The sequence below is a fragment of the Apodemus sylvaticus genome, chromosome 21 (assembly GCF_947179515.1).
Source record: "Apodemus sylvaticus chromosome 21, mApoSyl1.1, whole genome shotgun sequence".
NCBI classification, from domain to species: domain Eukaryota; kingdom Metazoa; phylum Chordata; class Mammalia; order Rodentia; family Muridae; genus Apodemus; species Apodemus sylvaticus.
The window spans coordinates 6,730,927-6,755,665 of NC_067492.1; the positions used below are offsets into that span (position 1 = coordinate 6,730,927).

At 55.1% G+C, this 24,739-nt stretch overlaps 1 protein-coding gene and 1 long non-coding RNA gene across 6 annotated transcripts in view; one reads left to right on the forward strand and one right to left on the reverse strand.

Annotated features, from left to right (window-relative positions):
- Positions 1–1,078: 1,078 nt before the first annotated feature.
- The window catches only part of Cbfa2t3 (CBFA2/RUNX1 partner transcriptional co-repressor 3), a 69,999-nt gene continuing 46,338 nt past the window's right edge, over positions 1,079–24,739 (forward strand). Inside the window, exon 1 of one of the 5 annotated variants that reach the window (XM_052167248.1) lies at positions 1,079–1,641. In XM_052167248.1, coding sequence (XP_052023208.1) covers positions 1,563–1,641 — 79 coding nt within the window. In that variant the 5' untranslated portion in view covers positions 1,079–1,562. Of the gene's footprint in view, positions 1,642–21,116; positions 21,333–21,794; positions 22,093–24,739 lie in introns of those variants that run through there. The other 4 variants (XM_052167250.1, XM_052167249.1, XM_052167252.1 and 1 more) reach the window with 4 other exon arrangements.
- Positions 3,368–4,054, reverse strand: LOC127672047 (uncharacterized). Its single transcript, XR_007974822.1, has 2 exons — positions 3,863–4,054; positions 3,368–3,593 (listed from the first exon to the last, which is right to left on the reverse strand). It is a non-coding gene; the product is annotated as an uncharacterized LOC127672047 (long non-coding RNA).

Consider the following 24,739-nt stretch of genomic DNA (forward strand, 5'->3'; position numbering starts at 1 on the left):
CTGTGGCTTAGCTGCACTGGTTCTGGGGACCATGACACTGCTCTCTTCTTCAAAGGTTGAGGAACCTGGCCCCCAGCAGGACTGTTGGTACTGAGAAAAAAGAGACACAATCCGGTACCCTCCGTTGATTCCTATGCCCCACTTGCATCAGAATACAGGGAACACAGTGACACTGGTGGACTGTCCTAGCTCACAGCAAGGTCCTCTCTCCTCAAACCCTCAAGAGAGCAGTCATCCAGCAGGGTGGAGGGGGTGAGCAGACCCCATGTTCCAGACCTCAAGGCCTCTAAGCATGTAGCTTGTCGTGCTACCCTTAGTGTCAAGACACACAAAGGCCAAGACAGTGACATCCGGGGAGACATAAAACATGGGGCTTTTGGTAACCAACTATCTACATGAAAAAGCTAAATACAGAACCAAAGCAAAACACAGGAACGCTAGCAGCATCCTAGGACCATGTCTGGGAACCCCTACGGGGTTTAAGAGAACCTTATTCCTTTCCATCAAACCACCCGATAGCTTCATCGCCGTTTAATAAATGGCTTTCTCTGGAACCTGGAGCTATAATAGCATTATTTCTGCTGGGAGTCAACTAGAAAGGGGCCTGGAGTTTCCCCCAAGTAGACAGCCTTCTCAGCGAGTTCCAGGCTGCGAGGCAGAGAGGCCGGCTGCCTACGTGTGGCCTGTTGGGCTCAAGCTTCCGGGAAGCTAGTATGGGAGTGCATTTCCACAGCTGGGACACTGTGACCCTGATCCTGTTTGAGGCCAGGCACGAGGTGACCCTGGAGATTCTTAGAGGCAAGAGGTGACCAGAGAAGCCCTGATGGGGATGGAGAGATCACCTGAGCCTAGGATGAGCAGGAAGCTGGTCTCTCCATGCTCACTCCTGACTCTGCCCCGCCCCCCCCCCATAGGCCTTTCATTGGATGGCAATAGAAGGGGGTTCTTGGGCAAAGTCTGGCCAAAGGCAAGCAAAGTGGGCGGAGTCTCTGGACCTCCCAGGCCACAGGAAGGGCTAGGCCCCATGGGAAGATAGATGAGCCATGGGCTCTGGCCAGGATGGACATTACCCCAGGGTGGAGGAAACACACTCCAGTGAGCCACACCAGGCTGGGAGGTCTCAGGGCTACAGGCGGGATTAGGAGGAAGTTGTCGGACAGTGAGACCGGAATGGTGACACCGTGGAGGGAGAACCGGCAGCCAGGCAGATGGTTCCTGCCGAGGAAGCACTGGGCATAGCTGCGGGCCCCCGACCCCCACTGTATTATCGCTGCGACACAGCTGGCTGCCTCACCCCTGACGGCCGCAGGAGGACCTCCCCCATGCTGTCCCCAAGCCCGCCCCGTGTCACATGAGGCCCTGCAGCCTCCCACCCTCCATCCAGGGCCACAACCCAGGTCTGCCCGGCTGTAGTGCCTCCGAGGAACAGAGGCACAGGGGTCGAGACACCAAAGCTCCCCCTCTTCTTTCCAGACCCCAAGAAATCAGGAAAGGTGCTTCAGGGTGGGCTCTGGAGGCCAGTCAGCTCTCTCCAGCCCCAGTCCCGCTCTATCTGCAGCCTCATGTCCCAGGCGTCCACCTCCACGCTGGAGAGCGGAACACTCCTCTCAGGACCTCGGGGTCTTCAGAATGGAAGCCCAGGTAAGAGACCGGGGGTGGGGGCGGGGTGGGGGAAGATTAAAGAGACAGAAGCTGGAACAGGTGGAGCAGGTGACAGGAAGGTGACATCTCCAAGCTGCCGTGTGTGCGTGTACCCAGCTTTGTTGACAGCGTGGCTGTGTTGACCTACCTCAAATATCAACACAGTCCCCCCACCAACAGGGAAGCGTCCCTCACAGCTGGGGCAGGTGGCCCCGAAAGAGCATGGCAGCTGCCAAGCCTGAGTCCCGGCCCCACCCAGAGGCAGGTGCATGGCTCTGTGTAGGAGGAATGGGTTGTGTTTTCTGCAGCAGGGGCTTAGGCTAGAACTCAGGGGCTCTCGGATGCTTCTAAGTGCAAAGCCTCAGTGCAGGTTGGCTGAGGAGGCTAAGGGCAGGACAGCGCAGGCTCAGTCACAGGGACATTACTTCCAGCAGAGCATGGGGGGAAATGAGGACCTGTCCGCCCTCAGGAGCTGCTGGCTTTAGGGTGGGGAACTCAGCAAGCTGCCATTTCCTCTCCACCTCTCACCACACTCCAAGACTCAGAGAAGCAAGCAGGTGGCCCCAACCCCGGCTCACAGCCGCATGGCTACTCTCTAAGCGGCCTCTGGACCCTGCCTGAGCCCAGGGTTCTGGGTCCTGCGGTATGTGTGCTGTGGCAGTCAAATTCACGTTCAGACCCCGGGCCCACAGCACCCTTTTCTGCAGAGGAAAACACTGTGAGATTCACCCAAACCCGCCACTCTCCCAAGGCCCAGTCATGCAGACCCCATGTCACACGGTAGTGCCAAGGTATCTGTGGCCCAATGTCCCCAGCAACACGCGTTATCCTTGGCTTTTGCCAGGTGAGAACAGGGAGAATAGGCCTGTTCACAGTACCAGGTGTGATTGCCCTGCGGGTGGGTGCCAGGGAACTGCCTGCCCCAGAGGATGGCCTCGTAGACCCACTGCCCTGACAGCAGCAGCCAAATCTGTCCCCTCGCTTCCTGCCCTGGGACGGGTCCTTCCTCCCTTCTATCCCAGTTGCCCACATGGCTCCTCTGAGACTGGGAGGGAGACAGGAAGTGAGCTGGAGGGGGAGAGGGGCCACTGGGACGTTTGGATAGAGCAGTTTGGGTGGCCCTTGACGCCCAGGGCCACAAGATGTATGTGAACTTGGTTGTGCCTCCAATTGGATGTGCCCAGAGCAGATAGTCTGTGTATGTCTATGACAGAATACCCATCCACCAGTGTCATGTGCCCACTTGGTGCTTCCCAGCAACTCCCTAAGGAGTTCTTCCAAGGAGACAAACGTGGGGCTCTGCAATGCCAGGAAGCAGGAATACCACTAGGGGCAGCATGGAGCTGGGCCACATTGGCAGGTATGGATGACTGAGAAGGTTCTGGGCCGTCCGGAACCCTCCAGGAATCTGAAAATCTTGGAGACAGAACATGGGTTAATTGGCTTTGTGGATTGCCAATGACCTTTGCCCTACAAAACCAGTACGTACAGAGCACCGTAAGCCGGGTTCATGGTTAACGGCAACAGGGTAGGAATCTGCTGAGGGCTGAGCCGTGCAGGGCTGTGGGTGAGGCAGGTAGCAAGGGCAAGGGCTTTCATCGTCCCTGTGACTGAGAAAGGAGTGAGGGGTCAGCACTGCGTGAGGACACCCCACCCCTTGGAATACCGGCATGGTATCCCTGTCTCCTGCAGACCCCAGAGCACTGAGGAGCAGAAGCAGATCACAGAGTGTTAGAAGGCTTGCGTTTATTAGGCGTCTACTGTGTGCACGAGACATAGCATGGGCGCTCGGAGGTTTGGCCGGACGGTGGCTTGCTTCCCAGGAGTGGGGCCGGGAGGGTGCCGCATAGGGAGGCCTTGAACGCTACCCACAGGCTCTGTAGCTAGAGGATTCAGATGGACGTATCCCTTCCTCCATAGAGGAGAAACTAAGTCAAGCTTGCTGGTGTGGCCTTAGAGGAATAACACAGGACTCAGTTCATTGAGCAGGAGGTAGAGAGTGTCTCTCAGGAGGAGCCCAAGCAGAGGCAGGAGGGAAACCTGGGGCTCTCGGCCCAGACTGAAGTTCCGAGCCCAACCCTGGGCTAGCTGGATTCTAACTAAGCATCCCCTCCTCCCCCACCCCCACCTCCTCTCCCTCTCCTCTCCTTCTCCCACCAGTCGACCACTCACTGAGCCTGAATGACCGGGGACCCCTTCCCCATGCACTGATCCTACTAACCCTGAATAGAAAATACTCCAGAAAAACACTGGGTCTCTCGTGATCGTTCCTGTGGGTTTGCCACCCTGTGCAGACATTGGGCTGTTTTGTAGGAATGACTTGGGACCATGCGTTCTGATGTCCTGGTACAGCCAGCTCTGGGAGCATTCCCTGTGATAACAAGAGATGAATGGGGAGCTGGAACAGCGGGCTTCCACAGGGTCTCTCTCAGGCAAGCCCCAGGCTATCAGAGGGTCGGCCCCACCTCCACTAGAGCATCCTCCTGCCTCTTCCAGCTCCTGCTGGATCTAGGCACACAACCCCCCATCTATGACAGCCTTGCCCACTCTGCCTGCATCCTTCTAAGGCTGCCTCTCTGGCAAGGACGGCGGTCCTGGGATTTATGGGAAACCAGACCCCACAGGCACCAGCTGCCAGGGACACAGAAATCATCCCAGGACAGTCACAAGAAAGGCCAGCATAGAAGACCACCAATATGTCCGTTTCGCCTCTATGGAGGCTGCCGGGCCTCTGTGCTTGTCGGTGGGAACCGGCTTTGCCAGGGCATGGTGTGACTTGCTGAGGAGGCAGGTTCCCAACAGACGAGAGAGGACTAATGTGGGAGAACATGTCTAAGGTGGCATGACCCTAAAAGTGGAACTGTGGGGCTCATGGGAATCCGCAGTGACCTTTGGCCCTTGTCCTCTGGTAGGATGGTGACCTTTGGCCTAAATCTGTGTGAGTGACTGTGATCTTTCACCCACATCTGCTTGAAATGAGGTGACCTCTGACGGTGTCTGTGTGAAGTAACAGTGACCTCTGACCGGTATCTGCTTGAGGGGATGGTGGCTTCTGACTCAAGTCTGTATGGTGTGAAGTTGACCTCTGACCCATGTTGTGCCAAAACACTGTCCTAGAGACCTTCCTGTTGGGCTCACCAGCTCCGGTCCTGTGCTGTGACCTTGAGCTCCACCCTCAACCTCCAGCTCCCTCTCCCTCCTTACTCAGGCCTGATGTGTTCAGAAGCCTGAAGCATCGGGTTGTGGCCCGTCCTGCCTCCATGTCTCCCTCTGTCTTGCTGGCCACATGGTCTCAGGAGCTTCTTTCTGTGTGAGGTTGTGCCTTGAGAGACAGCGGAAGATGATACAGAGGCTCCCAAGAGCTCCCAGCATGCTTTGCTGACAGCCTAGAGTCAGGGATGCGTGGGCTCAAGCTCAAGGAGCTCTCCTGTGGTGAATGGCACAGCTCACAAGCTCAGCTCTGGAGTGAAAGGGCCAGCTGTGGAGCCTTGAGCATCCCTTGGTCCTTCCTTGGGGAGCCAGAAACACACACACACACACACACACACGTCATGAGAGACAGTTTGCAAAAGCCAGGCAAAGGGAGGAAGGAAGGGAGGAAGGTAGAGACCCAGTGGAGCAGAAGAGAACATGGGCTGAGTGGGGGCCACCTCCTGACTTCCTCCTCTTGCTATCACGATGGACTCACAGAGTCCAGGTAAGGTAAGCCAAAGGCCTCTGCTATAAGCCCTAATGTTCTCTCCTCCTGCCCTGGGGACAAGAAGACAGTTCCTCCAGGGAGACAGCCTTGTCATCCCCACACCACACACCATCTTCAGCGCTAAAACAAAGACAGAGACCAGGAAGATGGAGATCTGAGTAGGGCGTGTGCGGTCCAGGCCCGCTTCCCAGAGAAAGTGTCCCTGAGGGGCAGCTGCTGGCTTCTCCTCAGGCCAGGGCAGCTCTCTGTTCCTACTGCAGGTCAAGCAGAAAGCTCGGTGGGCGTGCTAACCTAGATAATCCTCTGGTCTCTGAGCCCTGAGGGAATGCCTGTCCTGTGCTCCCTCTAGAACAGTCTGCCACCTCAGTGGGGAAAGCTGGGGGTGGAGAGATGATGGTCTCTCTGAAAGTGATCTACGCACCCTTGGGAGTAGTATGGCCTTGGAGGTGTTGCCAGCATGCTGATCGACCACACGGAAGCTGGTGAATTCTCCATGAAGCTCCCAGATGCGGTCTACCCAGCCCAGAAGGTCCACTCAGAGGACAGGAACCATGCCAGGGAGGCTCTTGCTACTCTCTTAACTGAGCAAAACTGCGTGCTGTCTGCTGGAAGGATCTGACAAACACAGGCTCCCTCCTTCGCGGTGCCTCCTGACTCCTCAGCCCTGACGGTCTAGCTCATCCCTCCCGTCTGTGCTGTGGGGCCTCTGCCATCTGACTGCTTTGCAAACACCCGGGCCTTTGCACATTCTTTTTTTCCAGCAGCTGGTCCTTACAGTTCTGCAGTTCCCGCCCGACCAGTCCCGTGGTGCTTCCTAAATTCACTTGCGGCATACTGTCTGTCCCTCTCAGTTGCATTTAGGCTTCGTAAGGTTGGGTCTCAGCTGTCTAGACCAACAGAAGGGTGTGCCTAGTGCTGGAAAGGAAGGGGACTGTCCGGGGAGACGGACAGCCAGAAAAGGGCAGGATGCAAGCTCACGAAACAGAGCTTAGGCTGTGAGTATCCCTGGATGCAGGAGACAGGTGTCACCAGGGACTACAGTGAAACGAGAGAGAGAGAGAGAGAGAGAGAGAGAGAGAGAGAGAGAGAGAGAGAATGACATCTTGGTCATGGATGCAGGGATGCACCTTCTGCTTCATCTGCCGTTGACCACTGACAAGGTCAGAGCAAGCTATCCTAGATTCCACATGAGACAGAGCCCGGAGGTACGGACAGGGGACACAGTAGCCTCTTCCAGTCGAGGGACGTCTCCCCAGAGGGATATAAGGGGCAGCCATGACACAGGGAACAGTAGTGTCCTTTGGAGACCCAAGAACCACTATAGGCTTTAGCTCAAGCGGGGTCCCTCGTTTTCCTACCTTCTTATCACCATGTTGCTTACAGAGGATGACAGAGAACCAGAGACAAAGTGCTTGTACAGCAGTGAGGTGACACCAAGTTTTCGCCAACCTAACCCATGGTCCCTTCCAGCCACCAGCACACAGAAAGGCCAAGGGTCCTGCCCAGATTCAAACAGCAAGTCCTGGCCAGGGTGGACTCAGGGTTCTCTCTGCAGGGCTCATCTATAAGAGAAAACATGGAGTGAGGTATAATCTTAGGAGAGGGGCCCCTTGGCGCCGGCTCCTCTGTGTGGAGTCTGTCTCAGAAGCAGTCCCCTAAGCTCGGCTCCACAGGGCTTCTGCTTGCTCCTAGAAGACCGAGCATGCCCTGAAGCCCGCTGACAGTAATAATAATGTTGACAGCTGATGGCAAAAAGAGCCCCGGGCCCAAGCTGCCCTGCTAGGCCCCAGCGATAACGCGCTGACAGAAGACCTCCCTGTGTGGGAGCCTTGTCTTGGTCTTCACTCACGCCTAAAGTTCAAGTTGGTTTTTGCATTTCCCTAGAATGGAGCCCTGGGAGGGACAAGGACCAAAAGCTTCCTTTCTGCCAGAGGAAGAAGAAACTCCAGAACCTTTTGAGGAGCCCCACGAGGGTAGAGGCAGGCGAACAGAGCTGAACTCGGGCCTCTCGAAACTGGGCTCCCCCTAACGATGCAGCCTGTGTCCTGGCCCCACGGGCCAGACTTACCCCACATCTCTGGGGCCCCCAAGCTTCAGAAAGTCTGCCAAGGGAAAGCCACATGGGTCTATAATCTGGTGAGCTGGGCTTCCTGATCTGTACAGCGTGTCAGTGGATCAAACTTTAAAGATGGAAATCAGTGCCACCTGCTCCCACACCTGACGGTGACACAGATGGTGACAAGCCTGCCTAGTGAGCCTGAGGTGGAACTGGGTGAGGAAAGGCCCATTTTGGCACAGAGCCTGTCCTCCTCATCTCAGTCCCATCTCTCCCTCATCGCTCCCTAGGGTTCCCAGCTCCCACCCCACCATGACGGATCCTCAGCATACTGGGGAGGAGCCACGAGGCCTTGCCAGAGCCAGGAGGAACTGGGAGTCCACCCCACCCTCCAACCAGGTGCATTCTGAGTATCTGGAAAGCCCCGACTCTGGAGGGGGAAGGTGGAGGGCTGGTTACGGGGGTCAAAAGGCCCCGTGCTGTGTCTATGCAGCCGCCACCACCGGCACCCCTCACTTTAGTCCCTGGCCCAGTGTTCCTGTGCTCCCTGGACATCAGGGCCTGCTGGGCATGCACGGTTCTCCCAGAATCCAGAGTTCCTCAGAAAGTCCTTTGGCATCCCCATGGGTTCTGTTCCCCACCGCTCCGTCCTATGACAAGAGAAGGAATATGGTTTCCACACGGACCTTCAGGGAAAGGGGTAGAGGCTCAGAGGAGGCGGCTGTGTTTGCTCGGACCACACCCTGAGGCTTGCCTTCCCAGCTACATGTGCTGCTTGCTCCATGAAACCTTTCTAATGCTCTTGACATCAGGCAGACATCCCTGTTTTTTCACTGTAAAATGAGGACAGTAACTGTCTGGCTTTCCCCCAGACCCATGCAAGCTAGTGGGCAGTGCAGCACCCGGCTGGGCATGAGAACCCTCTGATGCCCCCATCTCATTGACAGCATTTCTCCCCGGTGCTACAGTGTTAGCTTGTCACAGGAAGAGCACTATGTCCTGCACTCTCTGCTGTTCCGTGCTGGTTCCCATAGAGGCTGCTGGTCCCCAGGGTGGACAGGCCACATAACCCCGCAGGAGTCCCCTGTTACAAGGATGCTCACATCCAAACACTGAGGCCACACCCTGGCCTTTAGCAGAGGCCTGAAGTGGCTTTGGGTTTTGCTCTCAGGGGAAAGAGGTTGGACTCAAAGGACGGTGATGGGAACAGGGTCTGTGTGGCCCTCTAAGCCACAGCTCACATCCAAAAGGGTATTTTGTGCCATCAAAGTGCCCAGTAAGAGTTCTTGGTGATCCTGCAAGCCCTGGCACAGTTTCTCAGACCTGAAGGACTGGGTACTTGGGTTTAAGCGGGCTGGATGCCTAGTGAGGCTGGGCAGGCTGAGCCAATGGGCCTGGCCCAGGTGTGGGAGATTCATGGAGGACACCCAGCTGTGCTGCGCAGCTGGGAGAGGAGCCAGGACTGGGCACACAGTCCTATCACCAGGCTCTGCCTACTGGCAGGTTACTCATAGAAGTCTTCTGACCCTGCGTGGGGTAACCTACCCTTGGTACCCTGCTAGACAACAGCTCCTGGCTAAGTCACTTCAGGGAGGCCTAGCCAGTGCAGACAAAACTACAGGCAAGTGCACGCTATGCCTAGGGACCCGGGAAAGTCTACACAGTGACCTGTGGGAATCACCTCAGCCCTGCCCCTAGGGCGGACGGAAGAGGAAAGGCTGCTCACTCTACTGCGTGGGTGGTCGGGGGAATTCTGGCCTTTCTGTGGATTGTCTGTGCAGGCCCAGGCCTCCCCCGCCCCACAGCCCAAGTTTAGCAGTTGGTCAGTGGGGGTGGGGTTGCCCATTCCAGAAGCCAGTGGTTCTGTGGTACTTTTTAACTTTGGACACACATTGTCTCTAAAATTACTTGTTCACATAATTACAAAATGGCCTCACATAGCTCGGCCACACAAGAACTTCGACTGTTTCTCTTTTGGTGGCCAACAAAGACTCAGCATCCCTGGAGTTGTCATGGGCTACTTATGCCTGTGACTTCACTGCTGAGTCCTGCAGATCCAGGTCAGAGCATCTCACATGCTACACAGAGGCATGCATTGGCAAGTGCCACACACCCCATAGGAGATGGGACAGTATCATAGCAGCAGCACACAGGGACTCAGTTATCCAGGTCAGCATCTTGTGGCAAGTATTGTTCTGAACCAGTAGCTGGGCTGGACCTTGGTGAGGGTGCCCAGTAGAGTGTGGGCAGAAGAGTGAATGTTTGATGAAGTATGTTTGATGTACGTATGATGTGTGTATGAATATGTATAGAGGATGGAGAGACAGATGATGGATAGATGGAGAGGGAATGGTGGATGGTAGAGAACAATGTTGTGGATGGGTAGTTGATAATGATTATTATATCAATGAATAGATAGATGGATAGAGGATGAATAGATGAATTGATAGCTAGATGGCTGGATGATGAATGGAATGGATGGATGATGGATGGATACATGATGGAGAGATGGATGGATGGAGAGATGGATGGATGACAGAAGGACAGAGGGATAGGAGGATGGAGAAATGGATGGATGGATGGAGAGATGGATGGATGACAGAAGGACAGAGGGATAGGAGGATGGAGAAATGGATGAATGGATGGAGATATGGATGGATGGAAGAGTGGATGGATGGGTAAGTGGATGGATGGAGAGATAGAGACATGGATGATGGATAGATGGATGAATGGATGGATGAAGAAATGGATGGGTGGATGGATGACGAAATTGATGGATGGATGGATGGATGGATGGATGGATGGATGGATGGATGGATGGGTGGATGGATGGATGGATGGATGGACGGATGGGTAGATGGATGGGTGAGTGGATGGATGGATGGAGAAATGGATGGATGGGTGGGTGGGTAGACGGATGGGTGAGTGGATGGATGGAGAGATGAATGGATGAAGAAGTGGATGAACAGATGAATAAAGAGATGGATGAATTGATGGATGGATGGATCTTATATTTTTATCTCTTGTTTGGAAACTCTATTCAGGAAGTATTTAGACCCTGGCTTAAATAGGATGGCTTTGAACTGAAGATAGCAGATAGCCTAGTCCATGACTGTGCAGTTTATGCGATGCTACATAGCAAAAGCCCAAAAGTACACAGTCCAGTTGGAAGAGCAATGATACTGTCTGGTACTCAGGTGTCTCCATACTGTCTCCCTTCCCATCCTCTCCCTTGAAGATGCCTAGATATGAGCTAGCTACCTGTAGCCCACTTAGGATCCATTCAGAGCCATGGTCCTACGTGCCAGTGCCAGGCATGAAGACCCCCTTACTCTGTGTCCGTCTGAGCTCTGGAGCAATGCCTCTCTGCCAATAAAGCCTACTGCAGAGGCACACAAAGCCTAAAGGTCTCAGAACCCAAAGGTCTACTTACCCCTCCACCTTGCGTCTGTCCACCCCACCCCCAGGCTCTACCACAGTCCCCGAGCACACACACACCCCAAGACAACTTCTCCTTTCCTTCCTGGAACAGTTCTCCTCCCAGCAGCCACACTGCCCTCAGCTTCTCCCCAACAGTTTCAGGCCCTGCAGTAATTTTAGATCCAAGCCACACCCAAAGCTCCCCCTCAGATAGGTCACCTCGCCTTGAGGACGCTGTACCCCCTGAGCATCCCCAGCACACAGAGTCAGTGGCTCCAAGGCACTTCCTGAAGCTCCACTTTGACGAAGGTGGTATCAGCCAGCTGTCTCTCACAGTGTACCTCAGGTCCTCGCCCAGGCTATAGCCAGTGTAGTCCATACCCCTGTCCATCTGTTCTCAGGAATATGCTGCTTCCTCAAAGAAGTCCTGTTTCCCTGGCTCTCACTCCCCTGGTCACCCTAGTCACCACTAACTAGCTCTCTAGCTCTTTGTTGGATTTGTCTGCTCTCTCTCTCTGTCTCTGTCTCTCTGTCTGTCTCTCTGTCTGTCTCTCTCTCTCTCTCTGTCTCTCTCTCTCTCTCTCTCTTTCTGGTTTTTCTAGACAGGGTTTCTCTGTCTAGCCCTGTCTGTACTGGAACTCACTCTGTAGACCAGGCTGGCCTCGAACTCAGAAATCCACCTGCCTCTGCCTCCCAAGTGCTGGTATTAAAGGCGTGCGCCACCACTGCCCGGCAACATCTCTTTTTAAAAAAGATTTACTTGTTTATTTTATGTATACGAGAACACTGTCACTCTCTTCAGACACACCAGAAGAGGGCATGGAATCCCACGATTGTGAGCCACCAATTACCATGTGGTTGCTGGGAATTTAACTCAGGATCTCCGGAAGAGCAGCCAGTGCTCTAACCACTGAGCCATCTCTCCAGCCCCCTTTGGGCACCTCTTATCAAAGAGATCATGTGTCCTGGGGGGGGGGTGTCACTTCCCATTCCTTTCACCTAGGGCCATGTTTTCAGGGTCACCCATGTGTGGTGGGCGTGTCAGTGCTTTGTTCCTTTACAGATAACTGGTATCCCATCCGGTGGGTTATGCCTCTTTTTTAGTTTATCTGCACTTTACTCTGTCTGAGGAGAGGCCATCCCCACCACCTATAGGCTACATGTCTCCTTCTTTGTTTCCCTGAGGGCACAGTGAGGGCGGTGGCCGTGGCGGAGAGGTAGAAGGCAGCGTTGTGATTTGACTGTCTGCCACCTTTCCCTACACTGCCCTGGTTGTGGAGAGGCATCACTCTCCCCACACAAGCTCTGACTCTGTTTACACTCTGTGAATTGATGGGTATGAATCTGGGGTATGGGGTGCAGCCCTGGAAGTCCATAGTGTTATCCAACAGGCTGTGAGAGAGAGGTAAGGGGTGGACACATTTCTGGAGTAGTTCTGACTGGGATCCTTCTCCAAGGACAGTGGCTGGGTATCCAGGCACGTACGTAGGTTGAGAGCTCTTCAGGAAAAAGGCAAGTACTTGCCAAGGGTCCTCAGGTGGTGCTAATGGACAGCTGGCCTTGGACACACCCCACCGGGGCATCAGAGGCCCCAAGAAACCCTTATTCCAGGTTGACTCATGTCAACCTCTCATTCCCGGCTGCTCCAGTCTTCAGATCTGGGGCACAGTTATGTGCTGTGTCTGAGGCTAAGGTGAACTTGGACGTGGTACTAAATGCCTAGAATCTGCACTCAGAAAACAGAGCTGGGAAGATGGCTGCGAGTCTCAGGCTAGGATACATAGTAAGCCCCGGGATTTGTTACTTACTTTCCCAGTTGCTGTAACAATATATCCGACAAAAGCAACTTAAGGAAGGCAGGGTTTGCTTTGTCTCACAGTGTGAGGGTGCACAGTTCATCGTGGCCAGGTCTTCACCGAGATGAGAGGGGCATGCGGCATCTGGTCACATTGTGTCTGCACCCACAGAAACACAGAGCGCAGTGCTGGTGTTCCCCTCAGACTCTTCTTTCTGTCTAGTGTGAGACATCTGCCTGCGCACCCATTCTGACTGTGAGTATTGGAGTTGATGGCAGGATGGGGGTCTTTAGAGGAGGGGGTGTCAGATTCCGAGGCAGAAGCTTTCTGTGGAAGACACCTGGAAATGGTCATGACACCGTGAGGTTGATCTTATACATGTGTCAGAAGCCAAGTGCGCCATTAGCACCACTGCAGCTCGGTATTCAGAAAAAGGCCTTCTTCCTAAAATGCTAGACACAGGCACAGAGGGAGTGTCCCAGCTGCTAACCACTCGGGGGTGGGAAGGGGACGAGCCTCCCTCCCCAGCTGCTGCCTTTCCTAATCCTGTCCTCCACATTCTTACCTGCCAACTCACATCAGCCCATACAGACAGTACCCCTACAACCCCACATGGGCCCCCCAAACTTTACCAGACCCATAGACAGCTTCTCTTGTGACATAGGAAGGTATGACAGCCAGCTCTGGCCAGTATGGTGGCATCCTTGGACTGACCTATCCCTCAGGACACTGAAGAAACTGAGGTAATAGAGAACATGGGATTCCTGGAGCTGCTGCAGAGGCTGGACTAAGACCAGACCAGGCGGGGGAGGCAAATCAGCCCCTCAGCAGAACCCAGGGTTTTGGATTAACATTCATGGGATGTCGTCAGCCAAACAAACGCAAATGTTTATTTTCCCAGCGGTAAATTGCAACTTCAATAGACAGAAATTACGGTCCTGGGCCTTGAAAAGCAGGGACAGGTGCCTTGTCCCGGGATGGTCACACGGCCTAAAAGTGTTGAGTCTAAGTGCCCCCAGCTCACTCAGCTCCCTGCTGCCCTCCCTCACGCCCCAGGCTTGTGCTACCCAGCGACCACACTACCAGGCCCTCAGCACACTGTGAATGGCACAGGAGCCCAGGGCCAGCTCTCCAGGCATGTGAATGCTCGCTATAGGGTGACTGTCACCATCTCTCCACCACCGGCCTTGTCCCCAGCACCCTTAGAAGCTCTAAGAAAGACGTGGGACAGAATGCACATGATCTAGTGTGACCTCCCATGAGGTGACAGGCATAGCAATGCCCAGAGCCTTGGGCCTTGTTTCTGGTCCTTTCTGTGTTCCCGTTGATATGGGGGTGCCTAGGCAGAGCAAGAGAGGGAGGTGGGGTCTTCTGCCTTTATGTCTTGACCCCTCAGGCTATACCCCAGAAATCCAGATCTAGCCCCACAATCTGACACATGATTGCCACCGATGCAAGGCACCCGGGTAAGACAAGGCTAGGCAGGAGGGGTAGCTCCCATACCCCTTTGGATGGTGTTTGGTTCCCTGAGCATGTTGGGTCATTTGACATAAGAACCCTACAGAGGCTCCTGGCCACTTTGGCCACACGCCCTTCTGGCCTACAGAAGCTGGGGTCTTATAAGATCAAGGGTCAGGGAAGTTGGGTAGCATAGGGCCTGCCTTAGAGAACTGGGAATTATGGGGTGCAGGTTCCCTTGAACCTTCCCCTCTCCGAGGCTCAGTTTCCTTATGTGCAAAGCTAATGAATTGTCTGGGGAGTTCTGCACCGTGTGATGAACATCCTCGAGTCCTCTCTCCCCAGATGCAGGGCAGTGCCTGTGACCTGCTTCCTTTTCTCTGGGCCCATGGCTGGGAATGGGCCACAGGATGAGTCTGTGGACTCATAGGGCTTATGAGAGGATCAAGCAGTATAGGAAACGTAAAAAGTGACTCCCCCAACCTAGACAGCAGCTCCAGTGCTGTCCTTGCTTGAGAAGGTGGAGACATTGATTGAAATAGATCAGGTCAAACTGGATCCATGGAGACTTACTTATTCCGTCATTTTTATTCAATGGCACTGTCCTTGCAGAGCCCAGGTGCTAATGGGTCCTGACTTTTTTTTTCTTGCACCTTGGCATCCAGTGGGGGGCAGGAAGCCACAAGCTCTGATGCTGAGGGCTTCCTATGAATCAAGGAGAACCCACAGATATCTGCGATCATGGGGGACGGGAGAGAGCAAGGTTTCCCAGGGGACATGTTGAAGCTGGCAGGACCCACATGGAGAATGTATGCCTGTAGAATGTTCCAGAGAGAGTGTCTGCAGAACTGGAGCAGGGAAGGGATGGAGGGGCAGCTCAGGAGCGGGGCCTTATCTGGAGCTGGAGGGGACAGCACCAGCCTCCCATGTCACACTCTCCCATGTGGAGATGGATGGAGAACGAAGCTCCCACCACCAGGTCTGGCTCCAGTGATAACAAACGGCCTGTCAGCGGCAGACACTGTGGGTCAGGAGATCACCGGCTGCCGGGGCTTGATGGATGAGCTGTGGAGGCTTCTCCGTGCTCCCAGCAAGCCCTGTTCCCACCATAGCAGGCGCTGACTTACCAGAGCCTCTCTCTCGGCTCGGAGTGTGCAGTGGAAGGACAGCCAGGTGTGGGCCACTTAGGATTCTGGGGCTACATGTGACAGAAACCAGCTCCAGGGAGTCAGGCAGACATATCTGTGACAGGAGGCCCAGCCCTTGTCGTCCCCTGTCCCTTCTGCTTCACAGGCCAGCAGATGGCCCTGGGCAATTCTGTCATTACCTCCCCTGTAGAAGCAGAGCCAGGCATCTTTTCCTGTTAGTCAAAACAAGCCCAGGGAAGGACCGTGAGTGGCCAGGTGGTCACTCTCCCTCCTTCTCCGAGTGCCCACATATGGTCAGGGACCGTGGACAGAAAAGATACAGAGCTGCGGCTGCTGAGGTGGTATCAGTGCAGGCAGTCTCATTGATTAGGGTGAGGTGCAAGCTGGAATGTAAACGCAAAAACAGTACCCGGGCAACCATTATAGTTGTGCATACCTGTAACCTTATCATTCAAGAGACTGAAACAGGATTGCCCACAAGTCTAAGGCCAACCTAGACTACATAATAAGCACTAGGCTAGATAGCAAGAATGTGTGTATATATGTATGTATGTGTGTATGTGTGTATGTATGTGTATATGTATGCATGTATGTATGTGTGTATGTATGTGTGTATGTATTTATGTGTGTATGTATGTGTATATGTGTATGTATGTATTTATGTGTGTATGTGTGTATGTATGTGTGTATGTGTGTGTATGTATTACCCATAAAAGCACAAACAGCAGTAGAATAAACCACATGTATAGAATATCCTGAAAAGAAGATGTATAGTTAGAGTGCGCACTGGGAAGCGGCGTGAAGTGGGGTGAAGTCCTGGAGTCATTTGTGAGTGTGTGCAGTGGTACTGCGCTCCAGAAGAGTCAAAGCAGCGGAAAGCAGCCAAACAGGACCCGAGAGCAGAGCAAGGAACAGGCAAACTGTGGGCAGACACAGATGAAGAGGGAGGGAGCAGGACCCAGAGTGAAGGCGGTTCTGGGGAGCCCCAGCTTAAGGGCGAGGAGTGGAGAAGCAGCCGACCTCGGGAGTGGTCACCCCACTTTACCTTCTTGTGGGGTTTGCTTATTCACACACTTTTCCAGTTTGTATTTTTGTTTGCATTTAGCTCATCTACCAATCTCTATCTGTCTGTCTGTCTGTCTCTCATCTATCGATTGTGTATCTCTCTGTCTACCTATCTATCCATCCATCCATCCGTCCTCTTTGCATGTGTGTATGGGTGCATGTGGAGACAAGAGCACAATCTTAGCTGTCTTTATCTTTTCTTTTGGTGGCAGGGTCTTTCACAGAACCAGAGTTTGCCAAGTGGGCCTCAGTGGCTAGCTAGTGAGCACGAGAAATCTGTCTCACCACCAGCACTGTGGTTACGAGCACTGGCCACCATGCCTAGCCTCTTTTTATTACTATTACTATTGTTATTGTTATTATTGTTGTTGTTATTTTCATTTAACATGGGTCCTGAAGATCAAGCTCGTGTCCTTATGTGTTTGGGGCAAGTGTTTTTCTAAGCACCACCTCAGTCGTGTTCTGCTTTCTCGTCCCTGGAGTCTTGCAGCCTTCAGTCCTTTGGGCACGTGTCCCAGCCTGTTTCTCATCTTTCAGGGTGACCCAAACCCCAGGGGAGTGCAGAAGCTGCCACCATTACACAGTCAGATGTGTTGTTCCTGCGCTGCTGCGATGACTTACAACCTCTCCAGACACTCTTATCTTCTGATGTTCACGGCGTCCTGTACTTCACATTGAATTCTTTAGCTACGGGAAGTCTATTTTGGCACGTGAACTGGGAAATACATAGTATATTTTTTCACAGTGGGACTTGGCCCTAATACAGTCTGCAAGAGCACTCCCCATCTCTGGGGACGGCACACGGTACCCGATCATACCCCTACTCCTTGCGTGTCAGCGGTTGCCACAAGTGAGCTTGGCAGTGTCTCATTTGAAGCTGAGCAAGGAGAACAGAAGCTGCCTTTGGTCGCCATGACACGTGTATGGCTGTGGCTCCCACTGATTCCAGGGTTTACAGTCCTGCGTGCATGCGTGTGTGCGTGCATGTGCACACACAGACACACACAGATACACACACACACAGATACACACACACACACACAGACACACACAGACACAGACACACACACACACACACACACTGGCCTAAAGGAGAGTGAATGGAAGATGCAATAGCTTGGAGGCTCCCACAGTACAGAAAGTGTCCCAAAATGAAAGAAACGATGAAGGGCTCACATGGGGCAGGAGGGGGCATGCATGCCCACTCAGCAGGGCACAGGGGACATGCACAGACACTCAGCCCCCGTCTGTCTGTCTGTCTGTCCGTCGTGGTCCCTTTCCCCCAGGGCATCCTCTTGGATCTTCCCTAATCTCCTCTTCATTCGGTGCCAGAGCGCGGTTCCGTCTCCTCTGTTCACTAGAGGACCGCCATAGCGCAGGAGGTTCTGGACCTCATTTCACAGTCAGGATGGGTGATGCGTCTTCCGAGTTCTCATTGCTAGTGTCAAGAACAGCAGAGACCTTGGTAGATGAATCCCAAGGTAGGAGTTTCTGGATTAATCTTAAATTTCTTCAACATGCACCACAAAGAAGCATCGCCCTGGGCGATTTTCCAAATCTTGATTTGCATACAGATGAGAAGCAAAGTCCAGCTAGCTCACCCCAGGGTCACAGCAGACAGGGGAGGCGTGCCCGTCTTCTGAGGCCGTCAGAGGTCACCAGTCCCTCCGAGAGAGGGACATCTGTGGAAGCCCCCTCTCCTCTCTGACTTCAGGAAGATCCTAGAGGAAGGTGCATATGGATAGTTCTGGGTGTGGAATGGGAGTTGCTGGTGTGAGGGATCGGTGTTGCAGCGGTTGTGGTGTGCACAGTGTCAGCCGCTCATCCTTCCGACAAAGCTTGCTTTGCCAAAAGCTCACACTTGTTCCCACCTCATCTGGAAGGGACAGAGGTCCATCTGTCTGTCCATCCTCCTTCCTTGACACTGTCATACTCTGCATGGTTGCCTGGTAGGTGACCTTAAGGTTATGGGGAGGAGGTGGGGGCAGCCAAAGGGCTGAGGGTGAGCCAGAAATGTCAGAAGATCGATGGGGAACGAACAAGAGGGAGGTCTCTGGGTGAAGCTAAAACCCATCCCAGGCACGACCACAAGACCTGAGTCTCCCAGGGCCAACTTCCTCATCTGCAGAAACGCATCATTCCCAAGGGGGTACGAGAAGCACCTAGACCTCAACGCAGGAGGGAGGCAGCAGGTGGTTCTTTCTAGAGCTGCACTTTTTGAGGTGGCTTGGCTGTTTTCTGTCCAGCTTAGAACTGGGATTTCAGCAAATAGATTTGCACACGCTGTGATCCATCGTTTTACCTAGAGAACCTGACCACGTGACTCCTTCAGCTCAGCCCTTCTCCTCTTCCCCCCACCACTCCCTCTCTTCCCCCTCCCCTTCCTTTCCCTTCCCTTCCTCCTCTTCCCTCCCTTCTTCCTCTTCCCCCTCCCCCTCCCTCTTCCCTTCCTCCTCCTCCTCTTCCTCCTCCCCCCCTCACCTTCCTTTTCTCTTCCTTCTCAGTAGTATCTTTCAACATTGCCCAGGCTGGCCTGGAACTCACTATCTTTCCTCTTCCGCTCCCAAATGCTGGGATTATAGTCACTGGACATTGCACCTGGCTAAGCCTTGTGGAATAGAATAGAAATGTGCATCACATAAGAGAAACTGTGAAGGCCTCCATCTGGTCTGACCAGACCAGAGCCCATTCCCCTATGCCTTTTCAGTGGCGCATACCCTTTACTATTTACAAGAGGGTTTAAAATGTCATTGATATCTATATTTTTGTTTCCTGGGCTTTTTAAAATAAATAGACTAAGTTTTTCTAGCAGATTTGGATTCGAAAGACTGATCAGAAGGCAGAGCTACCCCTGGGTCCCCGCAGCATGGGTAGTTTCCCTGGTGTAGGGGACTGGTAACTGAGGAGGGGACTGAGGCGCTATTACCCAACAGAACTCACCTTTATAGTGAGGCCCGGTCTGAGCTGCGTATTCTGTGTGTTTAGTTAAATGTCTAATGATGGTGCCCACCATCAAAATGTCACCCTGAGCTAGGAGCCATGACAAAAGGAGGTGTTACCCTTTTGTGGGGTCAGAATGGCAGAAGCAACCCAGGTGTAGCTGCAAGTGATTGAGATTGTTTTCCTTAGAGAAAGGGGTTTCTGTTCCAAGGAGGGCCTCCAGCTGCAAGCCAAAGCTCGGTGTCAGCTCTGCACTGTGAGCTTGGCCAGGCACAGCCCCTCTCAGCGCCTCATGGGAAGCAGGGACCAGATAAAGGTGGAGAGCTGACTTCACAGGGGAAAGCCACGATGCTATAAGCTACAGAAAGTGGCTCCTTTGAACGGAATCCAGCCCTTGCCTCTATAGACATAAACACAGTAAAAGGTTCCAGGCAGCTCCTGATGTCCTGATCCACTGTCTCTAGGGTGTCCAAGTGATCCCTGATGCTTGGGGATACTTTGCTGTTCTGAGAAGGCGTGAGTGTCTTGCAGAAGGACTGGATACACAGTGTGAAATGCCTAGGAGCTGACACCTGGGCATTTCCACAGGGAACCAGTCCTTCGTGAAGTAGCAGGGAGGCCACAGGCCACGTGGGAGGCCACGTGGGCAAGAGACTTGGCTTCTCTGAGTAACAAATGGGTTCTGGAAACATCTTTCCCGGTAGTGGGAAAATGGAGGGACAGGGGCTGTCAGGACTCACGGTGGCTGCGCTGCAGTGGTTCCTGCCCACTCCAGACGAAGGAGCCCTCAGGGCCTCCGCCACCTCCTCCCTATCCAGCAGCCAAGGCCCTCTCTCGGGAGAGCTTCCCGGGTGAGAGGGTTACCTGTCACATTGAATTCTGTACCTCCAGCAGAGGTGGTGAACACCTTTCTAAGTGCACACCACTCACGGGCCACTTGCCACAAAACAGACGTGCCACCCAGCAGCACAAAGTGGGACAGCCTGCAGCCCAAGCTGAGGGTCCAGCTCCCGTCAGACTGAGCTCCCAGTGACGGGCTTAAGAGGGCTGCTGTCAGGCCGCTCCGCAGGACAGTATCTCTGAAGAGAACTGACTTTCCTTTCTCGGCGCACTCCCCACACTGGCAGGCACACAGCTGGTGTCCATATGCCTGGGATAAAAAGTCTGTGGTCTCAAGCCTCAGAGCCAACCCTTCTAGACCCACATTCCTCTGTGAAATGGACTCAGGACCCTCCGCTCCTTTACAAGATCGATACATGAGGCCTGGGAGATCTGAAAATGTGGACAAATTCATAGGTGCCAGACTGGGATTAGACAGCATCCTCCCACCCCAGGAGGACGGTGCAGGAACGCCTTTCAAGAAGGCAGAGGTGGACCCCCGAGAGGAACCCCCAACTGGGGAAAAAGGGCCATTATGGCAAGCCTGGAAAGAAACGGCCATTTTTTTCTTTTTGGCACATTGCTAGATTTTTATCCTTCACATGCAGATTTATGCCTAATGAGATGAAAATCAAGGCCCCTCGATCTGAAGTTCTGGCCCCTTGCCCCTTGTCTCTGCAGACGGTGACCCTGGGTCTCTCCTCAGTCTCAAAGAAGCAAAGTGTGGGTGAAACACTGGGAAGGGAAGGGCAGGAAGGGCAGCGAGTTTGCTCAAATGTACCAACAGGAGGAAAGCATGGGACTTGTCGCAAGGCGCCTAGAGGAAAAGTGGGTAAAGTGGGTGGGGAGCAGTCTCAGAGGAAAAAGAGAAAGTAGGACGCGGACAAGCAGAAGCAGCGGCTGGGGGCTTTTCCTCAGGTTGACATTAAAATGAATGATATGCAAACGAATGCAAAGCATATGCGAACGCCGGCCCCGATGGCTTTGGGGAGAGCTGGATCCTGAGCCCACTTGCGGCAGGTCGCCTGGCGCCTTGGGGACCAAGGCCGAGCGCGGCGGGCGGAGCGCGCCCCCTGCCGGCAGAACGCGCAAGTGGTCCTGGTCCCCCGAAGGGCTTGCGAAGGGGTAAGGGGGGTGCGGCGGCCGAAGGAGGGGCGCCCGCCTCCCGTCCCGGAGTAGACACTGCGGCTCCGGGAGCAGCGACGCCGTCGGGCTGCGACTGCTCCGAGGTGGGTGTGCGCGTCGCGCTCAGCTCGCCCGCCCTCCCGGGGCGCGGCCTGCGCGGGGCGGGGGCGCACAGCGAGGAGTCCGCCCCGCACCGGGTTGCCCCGCGCCTCACGCCCTGGCTATGCGCTGGGACTCCTCGGCCCGCTCCCACTCCACGGCCCTGCTCTCCTACATCCGCACGGGGGTCCCACGCGCGGCCTGGCGCTCCTGAGTCGGACCCCATAGCCAAGTCTGCCGGGCGCGTCCCGGAGCCCCTCGGCCACCCGGGCAGTGGAGGCGGGAGCCGCTCTGGGCGTTGGGCGGCGCCGGGCGCACGGAACCGGGCCTCTCTCCGGCGGCCGGCGCCCCGGGGCGGAGCGAGCGCGATGGGCGTCGGGCTGGAGGCAGGTGGCGCAGCGGCGGCGGGGCGCGGGAGGCGGGGGCGGAGCGCGCGGGGCGGGGGCCGCGGGGCTCCGTGAGACGCGCGGGCGAGCGCGCGGCAGCAGAGCCGAAGGCACGGCGGCTGGACCCGGCGGCCGCCGAGGCCGAAACCGCCCGGGCGGTGTGCGGGCTTTGTTCCCGCGCTGGGGGCCGAACGCACTCGGCATGGCCAAGGCGGTCGCCCCGCGCGCCCCGACCCCGCCGTGCGCCTGAGCCCGGCGCAGCGCGAGAAGACAGCGTGCGGATCGCCCCCAAGTTATGGAGGTGGCGACCCGGTGAGAAGGAAAAGCCACTTCGGGAGCCGGGTTGCGAGAGAGCTACGGTCCTCTGGAGCTCCAGACCGTAAGTGCCTCCTCTGCCCCGTTCAACGCCGCCGCCGCTGTCACCCTACTTTGCCGGTGGCTGCCGTCCCGGGGGGTCCCCGCTGTGCACCCCCCGCTCCAGCCCCGCCACTTTACAAAGTTCGTGCCCACGGCAGGGTGGAGTCAACTCTGCCCACTTATTTGACTGAGTGCAGCCACCCTAGGTGAGCAGACAGCTTGACCTGTCCAGAGTGTGTGCGGTTTATCTTTAGTTGGGAGCTGAGTCGGTGGGGGAGAATAGGCTCCCCAACCGCCACCCACAAGCGCCCCCTGGGGTGCCGGGTTTCCTGACAAAGACTGGTGGTAGCCTGAATGACAGGGCTCAGAACTGACTGGAGAAGCGGAGAGCAACCTTCCTAGCAGATAGTGCTGGCAGGAGAGGGTCTGCTGCTTTCTCGAGCCCTTCCCCCCTCTTATTTTGGTCCCTGGATCAGCCATTAGGGCCTTGGGCTGAGCATCCTTCCCGATGGTGGGGAGGGGATCCTGACCGTCCTCCCTGGGGTCCTGACAGCCAGGTGCAGGCAACAGCCTCGGGCTCTGATCCTTCTCGCAGGCTTTGGGAACGGTCCATCTGTGTGTAGGGCAGGCCCAGAGCCAGGCTGTGGGAACAGCGGGGAGGAGGTGTGAGGAGGTGTGAGCTCCGCGGAGGGACAGATGGCTGGAGATTCAGCCGGAGTCGGGCTGACTAAGGTGGAGCAGAAGGCAGCCAGGCTGGCAGCTTCTGGCTTTGAGCCGCTGCCTTTCAACTCATAGCCCTGAACTTGGTGTGTCTGGGCTTCTTGACCACAGTGCTGGCTGAACCCCCGCCCCCCCCCCCATGAATAGAACTATCTGATCATGTGAGCCGAAGCTGACTTTCAGAGCCCAATTCCTCAAAATAACAATCTCATGCTCCTGTTTGTAGGGTTGATCCCAGTAACTGTCACACCCGTCCCTCCTATCCCGAGGCCAGGATGTGGCTTCATTATGTCTGGCTGGGTGTGTGCTTCCTCCCAGCGCTCAGAAACAGGAGGTTCCCAGGCAGCCACTCAGAGGATGGGGCTGGCAGAAGACAAAGGGAGAGGTCACTGTGCCCTGGCATTGCCCTCGCAAGTTGCTGGAAGGTTTCAGAAACTTCTCAAGGCTGGGACGCTCTCATCTCCCCGAGACCCCAGGGGCTGGTCTGAGGGAGTTCAGCCGGACCCAGCCAGAATGCACTTGGTTCCTGGCCTGGGAAGAGGTAGGAAAGCCTAGTGAGAGATGTCTGATCGTGTGCACGGCGGGATCTTGATAGGGGTACACCGGGACCATGTTGTCACCCCACCTCGGTCCACTGCAGGGCAGAAGCCAGAAGATGTGGCTGTCCTCGTGTCCCCAGTTGGCCCTGGGAGCCCACAGTTAGAGCACCAAGCTGAGAAAATGTCACTGTTTGGGGCTGTTTTCAGGGAGCCACAACCACTCTTGTGCATTGAGAGGGAAACGCAGAGAAAGGAGGAACCCTGTGAACAGAAGGAACAGATGTGGTGCTCAGCACTGCCCGGGAGCTAGACAGACACGGGGAGGGAGAATATCGCGTTAGAACTGATTTTCTGGCGGAATCCACCCTCCTGGGAGGTGCTGTGATCTTGATGAGAGGGGAGGGGGGCGTGTGTACCTGGCACACCACCATCTTTTGCTGTGTGCCAAGCCCAAGCTGGCATATGGAAGATACCCCTGGACAGCTCCTCCAGGATGCTCTGAGGTCCCGCCAGGCTCTTCCTCTGTCACCGGGTTATCCGTGTAATTGAGTTACGACCTCCAGGAAATCTCTCTGACTGGGTTCCACATATTCTCTTTTCTGCACGACTGAAAGAAACCCGTTTTCCTTCCTCCACAAGTGCTGGTGGGCTGGGCCACAAGATCTGAGCCAGTAGGTTTGCCCACCAGGGAAAGCCGGGCTCAGCTTCAGCCTCTTCTGATGCAGACGGGAGGGTGTGTCAGGGGAGGCGTTTCCCACCACCTTCTGGAATGGTCTGCCCTCCCCCTGCTGCACTGTAAGCAGGATGAGTGGGGGGGGGGGTTCTGATTCATTCTCAGCCTCCCACGTGCCTGTAGGATGGTGGTGAATTAAAGGGATCTAGGTATTCTCCACCACCAGGAGGAAGATAACCCACCGAGCCCATTCACGGCTGCACGGGTGTGCATGTGTAGCCCGCTGTGCGTGGGATCCAGCACCGGGCAAGAGGCATGTGGGCTGCTGGGCTGGCCGTGCCTGGGGCGAGGGGACTGACTCTATAGATCTTGCTTGCTTGGCCATTGTTCTTGCACTTACCTGACTTAAGGTCTGCCTGCTGCACAGCAGGGTCACAACATCTTCCTTTGCAATGACTGTGATCCTCAGAACCTAGCTCCTTGTCCTCTCCGGATCCCTGTGCCCTGTAGCTCTGCAGTCTCTCCTGCCTGTGTCCTGGGAGCCTTCTGTCAGGTCTTCTCCTCAGCATCCTTAGACTCTGAGTCTATCTATCCCAAGGGCTGCAAGGGACCAGGGTCGGAGCTAGGAGTGGGGAGCCCTCTGCTGGGCTGCCTCAGGCAAGTGGGGCCCAGCCACCTTACAGTCCTTGCTCAGCCACACCGATGACATTGATGGCCTTCGTGAAGCTGGACCGACC